The following is a 16,987-nucleotide window of genomic DNA, read 5'->3' as shown; positions in this document are numbered from 1 at the left end:
ATATAAATTATTGTTAAATTACTGGTAAAATCTAGTAAAACCTCAGAAAAAAAAAAAATCATATTTTAATTGCTGAAAACATTATTAAATCAATTTTAAACAAAAAAAAAAAACAAAAAAACCCCACCAAACTGTAAAAAATGTCAAAAATCTGTATTTTGACAAATGTGTGTCCATAAAGTCACAGACTGAATCGTAAAGCTGTTAAATCCGGTTATCGTCCAGACATTTGCTGTTGATTCATTGTTCTTGCAGCTTTATGTGAACAGATGTTCTGAACTGAATCAAGCAGAGTGATCTGACACTGACATGAGATGAACTCTGAACCGGGTCGTCTAAACCTGCTCTAACGCTGTTCTCTGTGCTTCTCGCTCCACCAGAGTGCAGCCGCGGTCCGGACGCCCTCATGGTTCTGCTGGCGGTGGTGGGCAGCATCCTGCTGGTGGGAGTGGTTCTGCTCGCCGCCTGGAAGCTCGTCATCACCATCCACGACCGCCGAGAGTTCGCCCGCTTCCAGAGCGCCCGGTCACGAGCTCGATACGAGATGGTGAGAAAGACCCGAGGCCGGGGAGACTGCCGGTCGCTTTAGAACCACGAAACGGGTTTCAGCTCAGAGTCCAACAGCAGCCAGAACCAGAACCTTAAAGAGTCTGAAACTACAGACACAAAGAATGTGTTGTTTTGTTTTGACTTTGGGTCTAAAGAAATAGTGACAAAACAGGGACGTGTTTAATTTAAAACGTTGTTTATCATCAGTTTGAACAAAATCCAGAAACACCGACGACGTCTCTGACTTCAGATGGTTCCACTCAAAGTAGACATTTGATCAGTTGTCGCCATTTCTGTCCTGATTTTGGTGATTTAGTGACTAGTTTTAGTCGTCTTCTGTCTCTTTGTAGTCGTATTTATGTTCATTTTATTCTATTTGTGTCTCTTTGTGGTCGTTTTGCATCGTATTTATGTTCATTTTGTTATATTCGTGTCTCATATTGTTCGTTCTGCGTCTCTTTGTGTTTGTCTTTGTCCCACTTTGGTTCCCATTTCAATTGTTTTTCGTTCCTTTTCCATTTTCTCTTCAGGTTTTAGTCATTTTATGTCTCATATAGTTGTTGTTGTTGTGAACAGAACCAGCGACGGCGTCTTCAGCCGGTTTGACTCTAAACGTTCAGCCTTCTTCAGGTTGGACCAGTTTAACGTTTGGGTGTTTACAGGAAACGTGTTCAGAGGTAGTAGATTCATCCTGGAGCGCTGCTGAACCTTCTAGACGTAACTCAGATGGTCTGAGCGACCAGAACGTTCCTCCAGAACCAGACAGGAACATCAGGGAGTGTCCTGCTCCCTGATTTATGATGCCAGAAGCTGCTAATAAAACCGTTTTGTGAGGTTACAGTCCAGTTTATTTGTTTTGCAGGTTTTAAAAGCGTCTTTAAGCGACATGGAAACAGAGTTCTGGGATAAACAGTAAGATTAGAAATAAAAAGTTCAGCTCGTAGTTTGTTTGAATGAATTCAGAAGAAAACAGAAAAGTCTTCAGAGTTCCTCAGAGTCTGGAGACAGGAAGTCGACCTGAGACGAGTTCACGCTTCATAACGGGTCAGAAGGACGTCTGATGAACCCACAGCAGGATTTAAATCAGTGAATAAAAGAAACGATTATAAAAGTACAACAGACTGAAGATGTAACGGAGGTCATGATTCTCTGGATCAGCTTCTCGTTGATCGTTTCATTACATCCAATCGTTAACAGATTGTGGATCAATTGGTAGAAAGCAGGACAGTTGATCAATAAACGAGTCACGAGTGAACCTGAGACCACAGACGGCGGCTTTTTATACAACAATGGAGGAAACTGAACAAACAAATGAGATAAAATGAATTAAAATATGAGTAAATAAATAAAAATAAAATGAGAAAAAAAAGAATAAATAAGTTAAAATAAACATAAAATATGAATAAATAAACAAAAAAATAATGAAAAAAGATTAAATAAATAGCAAATATAATGAAATAAAATAAGAATAAATACAAATAAAATTTTAAAAAATTAAACTAAATAAAATAAGTTTAAATGCATAAAAATATAATGAAATAAAATAAGAATAAATAAATAAAAATATAATGAAATGAAAAAGATTAAATGAATAAAAATATAATCAACTAAAATAAGAATAAATAAATAAAAATAAAATGAATTAAAATAAGAATAAATAAATGAAAATATAATGAAATAAAATAAGCATAAATAATACAAATAAAATAACATTATTGTTAAATTACTGCTAAAATCTCGTAAAACCTAAGAAGAATGTACGCTTTAACCGTTTGAAAAAATTTGATTCTAAAATTACACATTTTGTCCTAAAGCAGCAAAAATATCTTCATTTTACAGATATTTACTGTTATTAGAGAGAAAAACTCTTCATAAGAAGCTCAGTTTTGTGTTTTTAACTGTTTTTTATACAGTAATGGAGGAAACTGAACAAACTTGACCTCAGCGGGTTTAATAATCGTTCCTTTGGTTCTGACCAGCCTCCGTAGGATGATGCTGCCGCCGCCGTGCTTCAGTGTACTTTTGTTTCTCAGCTTCTCAGCTGAATTTTGTTGGAATAAACCAGATGAGGTAACTGTCGGTCTTTCTCTGTCTGTCTGTCCGTCAGGCCTCCAACCCTCTGTACAAGCAGGCCGTCACCACGCACTTCGTAGAAACCGACTTCAACATGTTCGGGAAGTCGTACAACGGAGGCGTCCACTGATCCGGCGGCTCGGCAGGACCGGTCCGACCCACGGGACCCCGGAGGACGGATCCTTGGAATGAACTGTGTCCGACTTGGGGGATCTGTGGCCTTTTTTTTTTTTTTACCTTCGCAGAGCGGATCGACGAGATTCTTCGTGTGGAGATCCAGCAGCAGCAGCGAGTCGGTCTGCGGCCGAGCAGCTCCACTCGTCCCAGCAGCCTTTGTACAGCAGCAATTTGTATATTTTTCTAAACACTAAAGACGCATTTGTAGCCTGAACGCTGCAGCCGACGGACTCTGAGCTGCAGCACATAGTTCACACCTTTACTAAGAAGCACACGTTGCTGGTGTTCCGGTACTAACACTTACTAAGCAATAGACGTCTCACCTTCGGTTTGCACAGAGATTATTCAGAGTCCGGTGACGGTTTTCCAGTGTGGTTCTGTCCTGTTCCTGCATCCGACCACCAGCACCTCAACCTCTCAGCCAATTTTTCTTATTGTCAACAAAAAGAGCAAAAAAACCAACGACGATTCTTTGGTACCGACCCGTTTAGTTTTGATATTCGATGACCTCCAGGTTTGCTGCAATATCTTCTACAAACCAGCACCAAACGTGGGTCGACCTGAGGCATCTTGTGGTTAAAACGTTGTGATTTTAAGGCTCGTTCTGGACCCTGATCAAGAAATACTGACAAAATAGATAAAACATCAGTGAAACATGAGAACCAGTGGATGTATTGGAGGTTATTCAGCAGATCTGGATTCCCGGGTGCACGTTTAACATCGGGGGTGATCTGATTTCTTATTTAATTCTGTTTCAGGATGCATATTAACATTTCTTGGGATTAGAAAACTTGCACAGATGAATTAGGTGTCAGGAGAGATTTTTGTTTTCTGTCCACCTTAGATTTGTGAGAAAAGTTTGTTGTGTTTCCAGGAAGGTTTTTCCTGCTGTCCAGCCTCTAGGGGGCGACGAAACCATCTTCACTGTTTGTTATTTGGCAGAAATCTGAGGATGTTCCTCTTGTTTCCTGCTTCTGTCTCTGAGAAAACAATCTATGTTAAATGTTTTTGCTCCAGGCCCAGATTTGGCCCACGGGCCGCTGTTTTGCTGCCTGACACAATGATTTATAATTTGATTTATTAAGCAAATACAAGAATTTACTGCTTTTCCCTGTTTTTTTTTTTTATATTTTGTGTTTTTCTGACAAACTGAGAAACATGAAGATGAATGAGGAAGTTTTGATGCAATCCACGTCTGATTAACGACGTTTTGGCGACGAAACGAACTCAGAGTTTCAGCGACAGTCTGTGGAATTGATTTAAAATGAACTTTGATGGCTTCGGCGTGTCGATCAGAGCTGACACGAGTCCAGCGATGGTGCATTTTTAATAGTTTGATAACAAAGCAGATCACAAACCCTCCATCCCTGCTGCAGTAAAGCAGCCCGGAGCTTGATGCTGCCGCCGCCGTGCTTCGCTGTGCTTCTCCCTGATCCGACCGGGTTCCTGTTTTCTCGATTTGCAAATATTAGTTTTTGACTTAAAGGAAAACATTAGAGATTTAGTTTCTTTTGTTCTGTTAGAAAAGCGTTAAATTCATCCAAAAGGTTTTGAGCTTCAGCTGGTGACAAATTCTAATCCGTCGTCTTCAAAGCACAACGATGGAGATGTTAACCAGACACTCCTGTGACTGTAAAGGGCTTCCTGAATGTGACGTCTAGCTGTCAGTCGGACACTTTAACGTCCGTCAGTCGTCGTCTGAGGAATCGCCTCGGTTCAGAACAATGTCCGACATCTCTGCCGAGTCGGACAGCGTCGGACCAGCGACAGCCTCATGAACTCGGTTTTGTAGAAACGTTTTTGGACACAAATGTGATTTTCAAACTCAGTTTTTTAAAAGCAACATTTTTCGACCGATGCGGGAAAGTTTTCAGACGAAGACGAGCTTTTAGTTTCGTCATTCCCAGATTAGTGGAACTCCTAAAGCCTGTTGGAGCAACAAATACTAACAATGGGTAGAAATTAATAACAACAACAGCTCATTTCTGTTTCCTTCAGGCTCTGAATGGACAGAAAATACTCCTTAGAACCACTTCAGCGTTGGTTTTGTGTGTTTTTCTTGGATTTATTGACAATAAGAAAAGCGTTGAGCATCACCAGCTTCCTGTTGGACGCCTTAAAGCTCTGGTGCTGGGTTCTCTGGGCTGGTGTGGACTCTGGGCACAGTAATGTGTCTGGACTGTGACTGTGTCCACCCTGCCGGCTGTGGGAGTGGGTGGGTGGGCGGGAGCGGCCATAAATCTAACGTCAGCGTTCCCGGAGGAGGAGGCCGAGTCGCCGGGCTGACGGGAAAAGTGGCAGAAGCTCAGAGTCGGTGTGACCAGAGTGTAAATAATACGACGTGGTGCGTTGGTCCGGCGCCACAGGACTTGTTGTGACTGGGTTTGCTGGAGCCACCTTCACATCCAGCTCCTCCTGTAAGGTTCTCACACAACTCTCCATGTTTATGTAACACTGCAACACAATAAATCTGCTTATGTCAAACAACCGGCGAGTCTCTCGTGTTTGGATCCATCGTATGTTCGATCTTTCAAAGCAGCAGCGACATAAATCTGAGGTCTGAACACTTCAAAGGCTGCTTTGAGATCTTTGATGCTGCTGGATCCTCCCAGATACGACCGACATGTTGTTCTAACTTCTATACAGTCGCTCTGTAATTATGCTTCACTCACTTACTTCAAATTAACACATCGCTTTGTCATGTCGGAGCTCCGCCTCCGTCGGGCCGTTGTTGCAGCAGCACCGCCGGTCCACATGTGAAGAGCTGTGTCGTGTTTCTATGCAGGAGACGTGAACACCGGAGACGTCGACAAACCGTTCAACAACCATCCACTCAGTCGTCCAGTAAAGGCCCGATACCCTCACAGCAGAGTTAAAATAACGTTTTTGGTAGTTTAATACGACCTCTTATTTCTAAAAGTGTTCCGATCCTGAAGTCAGTCGTTTGTAGAAGCTTCTAGTCTTCTTGGTTGAGTCTCTACAGGCCTCATCTGGTTTGTCTTCAACCTTCACAGCTTGTTCATGAATAAAGTCCTCACTGCTCTGTCCCGTTTAGATTCTGTTCATATGTTTCTGTGAACTTCCAGGTTTCTCCTCGGATGTTCTTCTGGTTTTAGGTCCGGGTTCTGGTTGGTCCAGTCCTGAAGACTCTGGTTTTGTTTGCCTCAGCTCCCTGTGGTGCTAAAATGTCTCGAGTTTCTGCAGCAGGTTTTCTTCTCTTTAATTCATCCATCTTCAGCTCTGACCAGCCTCCACAGAGCATGATGCTGTCGCCGCCGTGCTTCGCTGAACTTTAAACTCCATCATGACTGTTTTATGTCAAAGCGTGTTTCATATAGATGCTCCACCATAAAGGCCTGAGAGACGAGAGCTGCTGAGATGGTTCTCCATCGCTGAACGTTGGGTTCCTGGTCACCTGATCAAGTACCTTTTGAACATCTCGGTTCCTCAGTCTGTTCAGACAGCCAGTGAAGACCCTCTGCCAGCTGCATCCTGAGGTGTTTCCAGGCCAGGTGAGGTACGTAGTCCCTCCGGTGTGTTCTGGGTTCTCCTCTGAGCTGGATTTATCTTGAAGGCGATCAGGGAACGTCCTGGTCAGACTCCTGAACCACCTCAGCCGGATGCTTTCAATGCAAGTGAGCGATTCTCTGAGTCCTCCTTCATCTCCACCCAGAGACCAGGACCACAGACGAGTCAGGAGCTTTGACTTCCTGCTGCTGCTTCACCAACCAGGACGAGCTGCTCGGTCAACAGAAAGCCTGACCACAGTAAAATACAGCCTGAAGATAAGGCTGGAGGTTAACCTCGTTAGGTCTGACCTCGTTAACACAATCAATGTCCTAATTACCCTCCTGACAGGCAGCTCAGGGGCTGATGGAGGATCGATTGTAGAGACGTTAAATGTGTTTAAAAGGTCTCTGATTGTGTTCAATGTTTCTGTCAGAAAGTTTCCACCGTTGACCTGCATCAGCATTTACTATATATTATATTACATTACATTACATTATATTATATTATATTATATTTATACTGTGTTTGAACCAATACTTCAAACAGTACTTGAGTAAATGTACTTAGTTACTTTCCAGATACTTGTTGCTTCCTGTCAGTGTGTTCACAGGCTTCTGCTGCCCCCTGCTGGCCGCAACAGGAACTGCTGACACCTGGACACTGACCCTGTTCAGGTAAATCTGTATTATTTAATGNTCCACTGGCAGCAGAACAGAACCAGAGCATGATGCTGCCACCTCCATGCCTGATGGTAGGTTTGGTGTTCTTGGGGCTCAGACGAGTCACCAGCTGTTGTCAGTTATAATCACTCAGGAGGAGTTAAGAGAGATTCATGTTTCAATGATTCCATGATACGAGATTCAGAGTTCTAGGAGTCATTGGAAACTCCAGACTGACATGATATAGATGGTCTTTACAAGTGGATGGACACTTTAGTTCATGACTGTTTATGGTGTAATAGTAGAGACAAATAGACAAACTGCTGAGTCAAAGACAAAATATTTAATAAAATGTGCATCAACTCCAGCTAACAGCTTGTATTTAGTGGCAGATCCGGCGTTTTGGTGAAGCCCTGTGACAGATGTGAACCGATGGCTGTAGTCATGAACAAATGAGACGCGATGTCCGACGCTGAGCTAACGTTTCCCTCCAGGACGTCTGGCACAAAGCTTTTGATGCCATTGTCACCAGGATGAACATGTGCATCTGATTTAACCCAGATTCTGAATTCATTCTCGGCTCACACGCAACATACGAAACCAGAATCCTCCAGANCCTCCACTTCAGCTCCATGTTCCTCCACTTCAGCTCCTATGGTCCTCCACTTCTGCTCCTATGGTCCTCCACTTCAGCTCCATGTTCCTCCACTTTAGCTCCATGTTCCTCCACTTTAGCTACTATGTTCCTGCACTGTAGCTCCATGTTCCTCCACTTCAGCTCCTATGTTCCTCCACTTCAGCTCCTATGTTCCTCCACTTTAGCTCCATGTTCCTGCACTGTAGCTCCTATGTTCCTCCACTTTAGCTCCTATGTTCCTCCGCTTTAGCTCCATGTTCCTCCGCTTTAGCTCCTATGTTCCTCCACTGTAGCTCCATGTTCCTGCACTGTAGCTCCTTGTTCCTCCACTTTAGCTCCTATGTTCCTGCACTGTAGCTCCATGTTCCTTCACGGTAGCTCCATGTTCCTCCACTGTAGCTCCTTGTTCCTCCACTGTAGCTCCATGTTCCTTCACTTTTGCTCCATGTTCCTTCACTTTTGCTCCATGTTCCTTCACTGTAGCTCCATGTTCCTCCACTGTAGCTCCATGTAGCTCCATGTTCCTCGACTGTAGCTCCATGTAGCTCCATGTTCCTCCACTGTAGCTCCATGNCATCCATCCATCCATCCATCCATCTACCCATCATCCATCCATCATCCATCCATCCATCCATCTACCCATCATCCATCCATCCATTTACCCATCCATCCATCCATCCATCCATCCATCCATCCATCCATCCATTATCTATGATGTAATGATATAACGTTCTCAGTTTGTGCTCATCCTGGACTGTGGAGGTTTAAACAGCAGCTGACTCTATGATCTGAAGGTCGAGGTGCAGGATGAGAAGTTAAAGGTTCAGAAGACAAAATGTGTGGAGGTTTAAAGGAATAAACAGAACCTAGAATGACTCCTGTAGTAAATGGGAGGTGGAGGATGGATGCTCTGGTCCAGCAGGAGGAGGATGGATGCCCTGGTCCAGCAGGAGGAGGATGGATGAGGTTTCAGTCTGTCTTTAGAGGAGAGTGAAGTGAGAGGTGAAGCCGTGACCAGAGACGTTGTTTGTTCTGGTGTTTCCTACAGCAAAGGAGTGCGGCGGCGTCCTGACGGAGCAGCAGAAGGTCATCCAGTCACCTGGCTTCCCTGACGAGTACCAGGATGAGCAGATCTGCTACTGGCACATCCGGGTCCGTCTGGGCCAGAGGATCCGGCTGAACTTCCTGGAGTTTGACGTGGAGGACGACACGGCGTGCCTGGCTGACTACCTGGAGGTCTACGACAGCTACGACGACGTGTCCGGCTTCGCTGGAAGGTGGGAAGGAGAAACTGATAAGTATTGAAAGTTAAATGCTTTAAAAGTACAGATTTTTGATGTAAATGTTATTTACAGTTTGAACAGTTTTTTTTTAGGGATTTACATTTAAATAAATGCTTTTCTCTGTGATGTGATTTCACTAATTATTTTCTGTACTTTAACAAAACAGGGACGATCTGTAAAACAACAGCAAACTCTTCCATAAGTGGCTCTTAAAAACTTCTAAACATTCATTTTTACATCATATAAAACAACAAAATGCAGGAAATTCTGCAAAAGATTCTGAAAAAACAAACTGAAAACAGACACTAACAGAGAAAGTTGTTTGTTCTGAGTATCCTGTGACTGAAGCTTGAGGTTTTCTGAGGAGAGTCTTTGTCTGACGTGAACCTTCTCCTCCGTCTCCAGGTTCTGTGGTGATTACCTACCTGATGATATGATCAGCACAGGTGAGCGGCGTCACCTTCACACCTGAGGACACGTTGGTCCAAACCTGCAGAACCTAAACCTTGTGTTTGCTGTTTTTAGGGAACGTGATGACGCTGAAGTTCCTGTCGGACGCCTCGGTCACGGCCGGAGGCTTCCAGCTGCAGTACACAGCTGTCAACGCATCGCTGCTCTCACACAACCACACCCATCACTTCACCTGAGCGGCAGGTGGCGCTGCTGCATCCTGATGCTGTATTTATGACGTGACTGGTGACCTCGTTTACTGTAATGAGTGTTTAGAGCTGATTAAAGGAATAAAACAAGTGAAACCCTCCTGACTCCGTCTGTCCTCAGCAGTACCATAAACTGTATTTTTTTTGTAAAACAATTTGCTGTTATTTTACTTTTTTTCTGTTTTGTTATAGTCCAGATAATGTTTGGTAAAATTACAGGGAAAAAAATATTATTTTAATGTTAATCCTTAAAAAAAAGATAAAAGCTGTAAATGTTCTCCACATCAAAATCTGTAATTTACGAATATTAATTTGTTCTCTTTTAATGTTTAACTGTAACATTAACATCGATGCTTTTACTGCATTGAAATCAGCTAAAACTATCATAATTTAAAGATATGATGAACAGAAACAGACTAAAGCCTCCAATCTTTGTGGATTCTTTCACATAAATCAGTGTGTAGTTGGGTTTGGGTTAGATGCCACTAATGTCAATAAATGTTCAGATGATCCAAAATCTAAGTAAAAATCCAAGATTAGACAAAAAAATAATTGTCTTGTTATTCCTGTTCTTCATATTATTCATAGTATTATTGCTCTTATTGTTATTGTCATTACTCTTCTTAATGTTATTATTATTTTTCTTCTACTACTGTTTTTCTACTTACTGTTTATTATTATTATTATTATCTTTGTTGTTGTTCTTCTTCTCTTCTTTTTATTACTACGTTCTGTACGTTCTTCTTCTTCTTAATAATAATAATAATAATACTGTTCCTATTATAATTATGATTACTGTTCTTATTATTTTTTCTTTTTTTTCTATTATTGTTTTTGTTCTTCTTCTTCTCTTCTTTTTATTATTATTACCGTTCTTCTTTTTCTTCTTCCTCTTATTGCTCTTCTTCTCTTCTTCTTATTATTATTACCGTTTTTCTTCTTCTTCTTCTTCTTCTTCTTCTTCTTCTTCTTCCTTTTCTTCTTTCGCTTCTCATTCTTCTTCTTCTATATTTATTACCGTAGTGTCAGTGTTGTTGCTGCTCTTCCTTATAAGGTAAAGTGGGCGGTACCGCTGTGTGATGCGGCGGGTCAAAGGTAATTTCGTACGTCGGCGTGGTGGTTTGGCGCCAGCAGATTTCGCGGGGTCCCAGCAGCGGAAGGAGCAGCGGAGCAGAACCAGAGGAAGGAGGCTCAAAGTGATACCATCCACCGCTGCTTCAGAGCCACGAACACCGGACAGAGCAGCGAGCAGCCCGGTGCAGGGGAGCGGAGAGTCCCGGAACCGCCGTCCCGTCCAGCGACTCACACCGAGGTGAGCAGGCGTAGCTCCGGCAGAGGCTGCGCGGTGTGTCCGCTCAGACAGCCGCCGACCGGGGGACGGGTTCTGCTGGGCTGGTAGCCGTGTGTGTGCCGGGTGTTGTGGGTCTGAGTGAACTCCCGGGCAGGTGAGCGGGCAGGTGAGCCGCTGCTCGCAGGGAAACTTTGCTAGCTGCAGCCTGCTAACGCTGCTGCTAACCTGCTAGTAAACGTTAGCAGCTGCTGCGGCTTCGGTTCTGAGCTCTGAGTCTCTGAACAGAACCAGGCGGTGCTGCTGGGTCCGGCTGCTGGGTCCGGCCCAGCAGCCGAGCCCACTGACACGCCGGTTCCGCTTCTTTAAACGTGTGTGCAGGTGAATTAAAAGGTGTGTTTACATCCTGAGCTAACCTTCCGGTCTGTGCACATGTTGCTCTGCTAATCTGTTTCAGACACAGTGGAGGAGACCAGAGCGTCGCTGCAGCTCCCCGAGGTACCTCCTATGTTCCTCCACTGTACCTCCTATGTTCCTCCACTTTACCTCCTATGTTCCTCCACTGTAGCTCCTATGTTCCTCCACTTTAGCTCCATGTTCCTCCACTTTAGCTCCATGTTCCTCCACTTTAGCTCCATGTTCCTCCACTTTAGCTCCATGTTCCTCCACTTCAGCTCCATGTTCCTCCACTTTAGCTCCTATGTTCCTCCACTTTAGCTCCTATGTTCCTCNAGCTACGTCCATCTGTTATACAGTCTATGCTCTTTACTAGCTAAACTCCCATGATGCTGTCTGCTTGCCAACATTGAACTGTCTGCCTCCTCTGGTCTCTCCAGCATTAAACAGTCAGAGGCCACCTGGTGGAACAACCAGGTACTGCAGCTGACCCACGCTACATCCCTCATGGAAACACTAGTTGGAATAACTTGTTTTTTTGTTAATTAACCACCTACATCGTGTTCATGCTGCTAATTATTCAGGGATTGATCGAAAGATCGCTGCAAATTGCTTCGTAAAGCTCAACCCTTATTTTTTCGGTTTAATAACTTTATTAAAGGTCAGAAGTTGACGTTTGCCTCCTTCACCTGAACACAGTTAAACCTGGTCATTCAGGTTTTTGCTTCTCTGTCAGTTTCATGACAATAAAGCAGGACAGACATCATGTTTTAATTGTAATAATTTCACTCATTCATACATTAATTAATCATGTTTACGAGCTCTTGTTTAGTTCAGTGGTGCTGGTTGGTGGATCCTGCTTGGATGGTTTCACCACAGCAGAACATATAGTCACATATTTACTGACGTCCAGACTCAAAAACAAGCTGTAAGACCAGCTGTTTCATGTTCCACTGGGTTATAAATATACTTTGTTTAACACATGTGGGCTGGACGGAGCTCATTAAGTGTCTCATAAGACTGCTGTGGTGCCTCTTCACTAATTATCAGAAACTCGTGTTCATGCTGCCGATCATTCAGTGATCGACGAGTAAAGATAAAAGCTGGTTCCTTTACTTTGATGCAGTTTGCTGGTTGAACATATTTCATCAGAAGTCGTCTTGAGTTGAGCTCAGACATTGTTTCTTTGTGTCACAGTGCTGAGGAGGTGAGTGGGCAGCGGCCGGTTCCTCAGATCTGGGTTCCTCCCCTTCGGTGGGTATTTAAAGCAGCAGCAGCAGCAGCAGCAGCTCTGAGCTCCTGAACCCTCTGCAGGCTGCAGGATGCTGCTCTTGACTCTGCTCTGGACTCTGAGCGTCCTGCTGACGGAGACGCACTCGTGGGGCTTCAAAAACGGAATATTTCACAACTCGATCTGGCTGGGTGAGTTACTGTTGCTGCTCCACAGACATCTGGGAGCTCTTTGGTGGGAAGGTCATCATCCTGGGAAATGTACACGATGCAATTCACCGTGAAGCTGATTCCAGCAGAGCTTCCTCCTCACACGTGGTCGAAACTACAGCTAACGAATGAATGATCAGTGATGCTTTAATGCAGGATTAATCACTCGCTGAGTTCAAATTTAATTCTTTATCCATCAAATGAAGTGAATTCACATTAACTTCATACACCGAGCGACCGAGTCAGCTGGATTGTAGTTACTTTAAAGTATATTTCAGACCTAAGTATTTGCTGTTTTAATGTAAATAAAGTAAAAATGAAGTAAATAGATGAAGTTATTTTGAAATCAAACTGGAAACTTTTACATATATGTCGTCTATTAAACATGAATAAACTTTCACAGAACTGAAATTCACGTGTGAGCTGTGAATTAACGTTCCTGGATTGATAATTAACTAAGATTAAACCAATCACATGATTTATAAATGGTGATGATATCAACAATAACCTATTAGCAGCTTTCTAAATCGATGTTTCAAGGTCCTGCAGATATTAAACACCAAGTGGACCAGACAGTAAATGAAATGGAGCAGACCAACACAGTAAACTAAATAAAACAACCAAGAAGGTGTTCAGTGTGTTTCAAGGAGGTAAAAGATTCATGGTTCAAATTAAACAAAACAAAAACCTGCTTTAAACTGGCTGGAGACTGAATCCCTGCAGTAACGTGTTCACCTGGTCCAGCACACGTTTTAAATACATGAATCCTGCTTCATTATGAAGTCTGACCTCAGCTGCTGCTACCTGCGATTATGAGGGAGGTTTTTTTTTTTTTGCAAACGCTGCAGGAGTTTTTCCCACATAAAGGCTGCCTGTGAGGAGGATTAATGGCCTATACAGCAGCGTTCTGTGAGCCAAGCTGCATGTTTATGGGTCGGCTGAGTGACGCAGTAAACATGAGGAGATGACTTCATCGCAGGGCTTTCCAAAAAATCACAAGAACAACAACGTTCCTCTTTTTTTGTAATATCATGGAGATGCTTTACAGTCTTGAGCTGCTGCCTTCCCACACGTACGCCTCCGATTCTCACTTCATCAACTCCGTCTTTGGGATTTACGAGGTGACGATGGAAGCGTTTCGTTCTGCTCATGCATTCGTGCACCTTTATTGAAACCTTTTCCGTCTCGCACAGCAGAGCCAGCAGCGGCTCCAAACACGAGAGTTTAATTAGTGTGAAAACATTCAGCAAACGGGTTTAAAAAGATCAAAATATCAACCGGTGGCTAACTTCGAGTGAGTCCTGCCAAGTTCTGCAGTCATGCATGCCGAGGCAGGCTCAGCGGAGGACTCCCCATCGGCAGCAGCAGCCACCGACCAAACTGTTGTTGAGCCTCGGAAGCAGAAAAAATATCATTCAGTCAGACTTTTGTTCACTTTTAGGTCAAACAGCCCTTCACATGAGAACACTTTAAGAAGCAAGTCAAAGGATGTACGGGGACAGATTTAGATCAAAGTTCTATAAGAACCTTACATCCGTTTAATATTTTATATAATTTAAACTTGAATTACTGCATTAGTTAGAACTAGATTCTGGTTGATCTGACTTGACTTGATGAATTCAAGTCTCCTCTAATAAACATTGGAGCAACTTAAAAACCTGCATTCATAATTATGCTAATTAGGTCCATAACACTTACAAACAACCCAATTATTACGAGTAATCGACTAAAAACTTGTGTTTATGCAAATAAATCATGAAGTAACTAAAATACCTTTGATAATAGAGGAAAAGCTGGTTTCTCTGACTCAGTGTAGTTCGTTGCTTGAACACTATTTAATTAGAAATTGTCTAAACTAAATAAAGACTGATGCAGACTGTTGCGTTATGGTTTTTCGGTGGAGCCCAGATATGATTTTTTATCAGGTGGCTTTAACACAGTCTGATGCTGGAGCCCTGTTCCACCACTTCATTACATGTTAATAAATAAATGAATAAATGTAATCTGCTGATTTAGATAAATCTTTAAAGTCACAAACATTGTTCTGATTATTTGTTCATTTAATATTTACTGTAATTTATTTTCAAATTTCTGCTTTAGTTGATTTAAAGCTAAATTCAAGTTGAGGTAACTTCATTAAATCGGCTTGATGACGACGTTTTTTTTCACCTTGAGGTCAAGATTTCAAGTAATTTTTAAAATTTGTAAACTTAAATAGTAAACTTAAAAACTTGTGTTCGTATTTACTTTGATTAAGTACATTACACTGAACAACCCTTAACTTGAGGTCAGACTCTGGCCTGATGATGGTTTTCAATCATTTTGCATCAGAAGAAAGTAAAACCACATTTTTTATTTACATCCAGACACACAAACAAGCTGCTGACACTGTTTTTATCAGTTTATCCACATGAGCTCTGGGTGGAGGTCATTAAGTGCCACATGAGTCGTCGTCATGGTGCCCATTCATCAGCTAAAGTCCCATAATGCTCTCTGCTCCAACACAAACCTCCACCGACTAGATGTTGGGTGACCATAGCCTCTTTAGATCAGACTCTCTCTGGAGCTCATCTCTTGTTGTCTCTCTCCGACAGAACAAGCAGCTGGAGTTTACCACCGAGAATCACGCAAAGGACGATACCAGCTGACGTATAAAGAGGCCAAGGCCGTCTGCAAGTACGAGGGCGGGACGCTGGCCACGTACCAACAACTGGAAGCTGCCCGACAGATAGGTCTGCACACTCACACGTCTCCACAAACTCTAGTCCAGAGGTTGTCATCGCCGGTGACTCACTCTGATTTCAGAACTGGATCCTGCTCCATAAGCAGTTTACATGACGAGACCTCTGCAGCAGGAAGCGTCGTGTTTACGCTGCCGCTCTCCCATGAAGTACATTAAACATGAGGCTGCTGTGATGGAACAGCGCCGACACGTCTCAGGAATGCTTTTAACGTGAAGGAGAGGAGGTTCATGTGTTCTCGGGGTGAAGGTCAGCGAGTGGAACAACGCTTTCCCGCCTCCGTTGTTCTCTGTGCTTAGCTTTAAACGGCCTCCCAAGGATTGTAAAAGCCTGTTAGCGCCTTCTTGGGAGAGTAATATCGTAGCTTCCAGGGCAGAGATTGAATCCAGCCTCCCTGTCGGCCACCTAGGAGGTCCTGGTTTATCTGGGCTGATTGTAACTCTGAGCTAGACTCTCCCAAACAAGAACAACAGCTGAGTGAGGCTTCAATCCAGCCTCGTCCTCTGCAGCTGGCGGCAGACAGGAGCTCGTTTGTGTCGACGTGACCAAAGACTGTGTGTCCGTCTGGTGTGTTTCAGGTTTTCATGTGTGTGCTGCTGGATGGTTCGATAAAGGACGTGTCGGGTATCCCATCGTCAAGGCCGGAGCCAACTGTGGCTTCGGGAAGGTCGGCATCATCGACTACGGATACCGGCTGAACAAGAGCGAGAGATGGGACGTCTACTGCTACAACCCAAACTGTGAGTCCAGCTTCAGCTTCCTGGTTCCTTCTTTCCTTCACTTTGGTGTAAAGCTGCTTTTTGTGCATTAAAGGTCTACGTCAGAGAGTTCTTCTGCTTTTCACCTCCTGAAACTTCTCCTTTGACGTTCAGACGTTTGTTCTGTTTCCATCGACTTGTGTCATAGCGTTAGCGTAGCTCCTGCTAGCAGGTAGCTTGGCTGCCTTCAGTCCCACATTATCTCCTCTCTACAGCTGCTTCTGTCACTCAGAGATCTAGACTGACTGACCAATCACAGCAGACCGGAGTCTCCACCTGATTCAAACATGAACTCTTGTTATCACGTCCAGAGATCCCCAGTAGGAACCTCGTCCAGCTTCCAGGAGGTCAGGAGGCCCACATCCTCGATTGTGGTCATTCAGAATTTAACCCCACTGACGTCGGCTTGTGGTCGTGTTGATGACGACCACAATGGAGCTTTGTGACATTTGGTAAATATAGAAAAACAGTTTATTTAAGCCAAACGGTGATCTTTTTTGTATGGAGAAGCTGAAGCCGCCTGTTCAAAGGAAACATGAGGTGACGCTGCACAGACTCACTCTGCAGTCTGGACGTAAACGTGACGGAGAAGTGAAGCAGCTCAGCATGACACCGACTGTTTCAGTCTGACTCACAACCACAATCTCAGACCCACCCTGTGACTTATCAGAGCGACAGGAATAAACCCGAGAGCTGAGCAGCAGATAGCTACGAGTCAGGGTGACGTATGAGGCTCTGCTAGGATTTCACCATCAGCCTGAGTCACGCTACGTCATCTTAAACTCAACAGGGGAGCAATTAGAGCAAGACTGAGCTA

The 16,987-nt window shown here is 43.6% G+C and overlaps 3 protein-coding genes across 3 annotated transcripts in view; all 3 read left to right on the top strand.

Annotated features, from left to right (window-relative positions):
- LOC103372537 (integrin beta-5-like) overlaps positions 1–5,286 on the top strand; it is a 44,247-nt gene extending 38,961 nt beyond the window's left edge. Inside the window, exons 5-6 of the mRNA XM_008302201.1 lie at positions 381–547; positions 2,657–5,286. Of these exons, the coding sequence (XP_008300423.1) occupies positions 381–547; positions 2,657–2,752 (263 nt within the window). The 3' untranslated portion in view covers positions 2,753–5,286. The remainder of the gene's footprint in view (positions 1–380; positions 548–2,656) is intronic.
- On the top strand, positions 4,968–9,646 carry tnfaip6 (tumor necrosis factor, alpha-induced protein 6). The gene is made up of 4 exons (XM_008302204.1): positions 4,968–5,109; positions 8,624–8,882; positions 9,294–9,334; positions 9,414–9,646. Exons 1-4 carry the CDS (start codon positions 4,968–4,970, stop codon positions 9,533–9,535), a joined length of 564 nt encoding a protein of 187 aa, XP_008300426.1. The 3' UTR covers positions 9,536–9,646.
- A 1,031-nt stretch (positions 9,647–10,677) lies between these two features.
- The window catches only part of rif1 (replication timing regulatory factor 1), a 45,043-nt gene continuing 38,733 nt past the window's right edge, over positions 10,678–16,987 (top strand). Inside the window, exons 1-2 of the mRNA XM_008302202.1 lie at positions 10,678–10,859; positions 11,293–11,333. The gene's annotated coding sequence lies outside the window, so the exon portion shown is untranslated. The remainder of the gene's footprint in view (positions 10,860–11,292; positions 11,334–16,987) is intronic.

Source organism: Stegastes partitus, unplaced genomic scaffold (genome assembly GCF_000690725.1).
Source record: "Stegastes partitus isolate 25-593 unplaced genomic scaffold, Stegastes_partitus-1.0.2 Scaffold1775, whole genome shotgun sequence".
In the NCBI taxonomy this organism is placed as follows: domain Eukaryota; kingdom Metazoa; phylum Chordata; class Actinopteri; family Pomacentridae; genus Stegastes; species Stegastes partitus.
The sequence above is the reverse complement of the archived record's forward strand: the minus strand, read 5'-3'. Positions and strand labels throughout refer to the sequence as shown.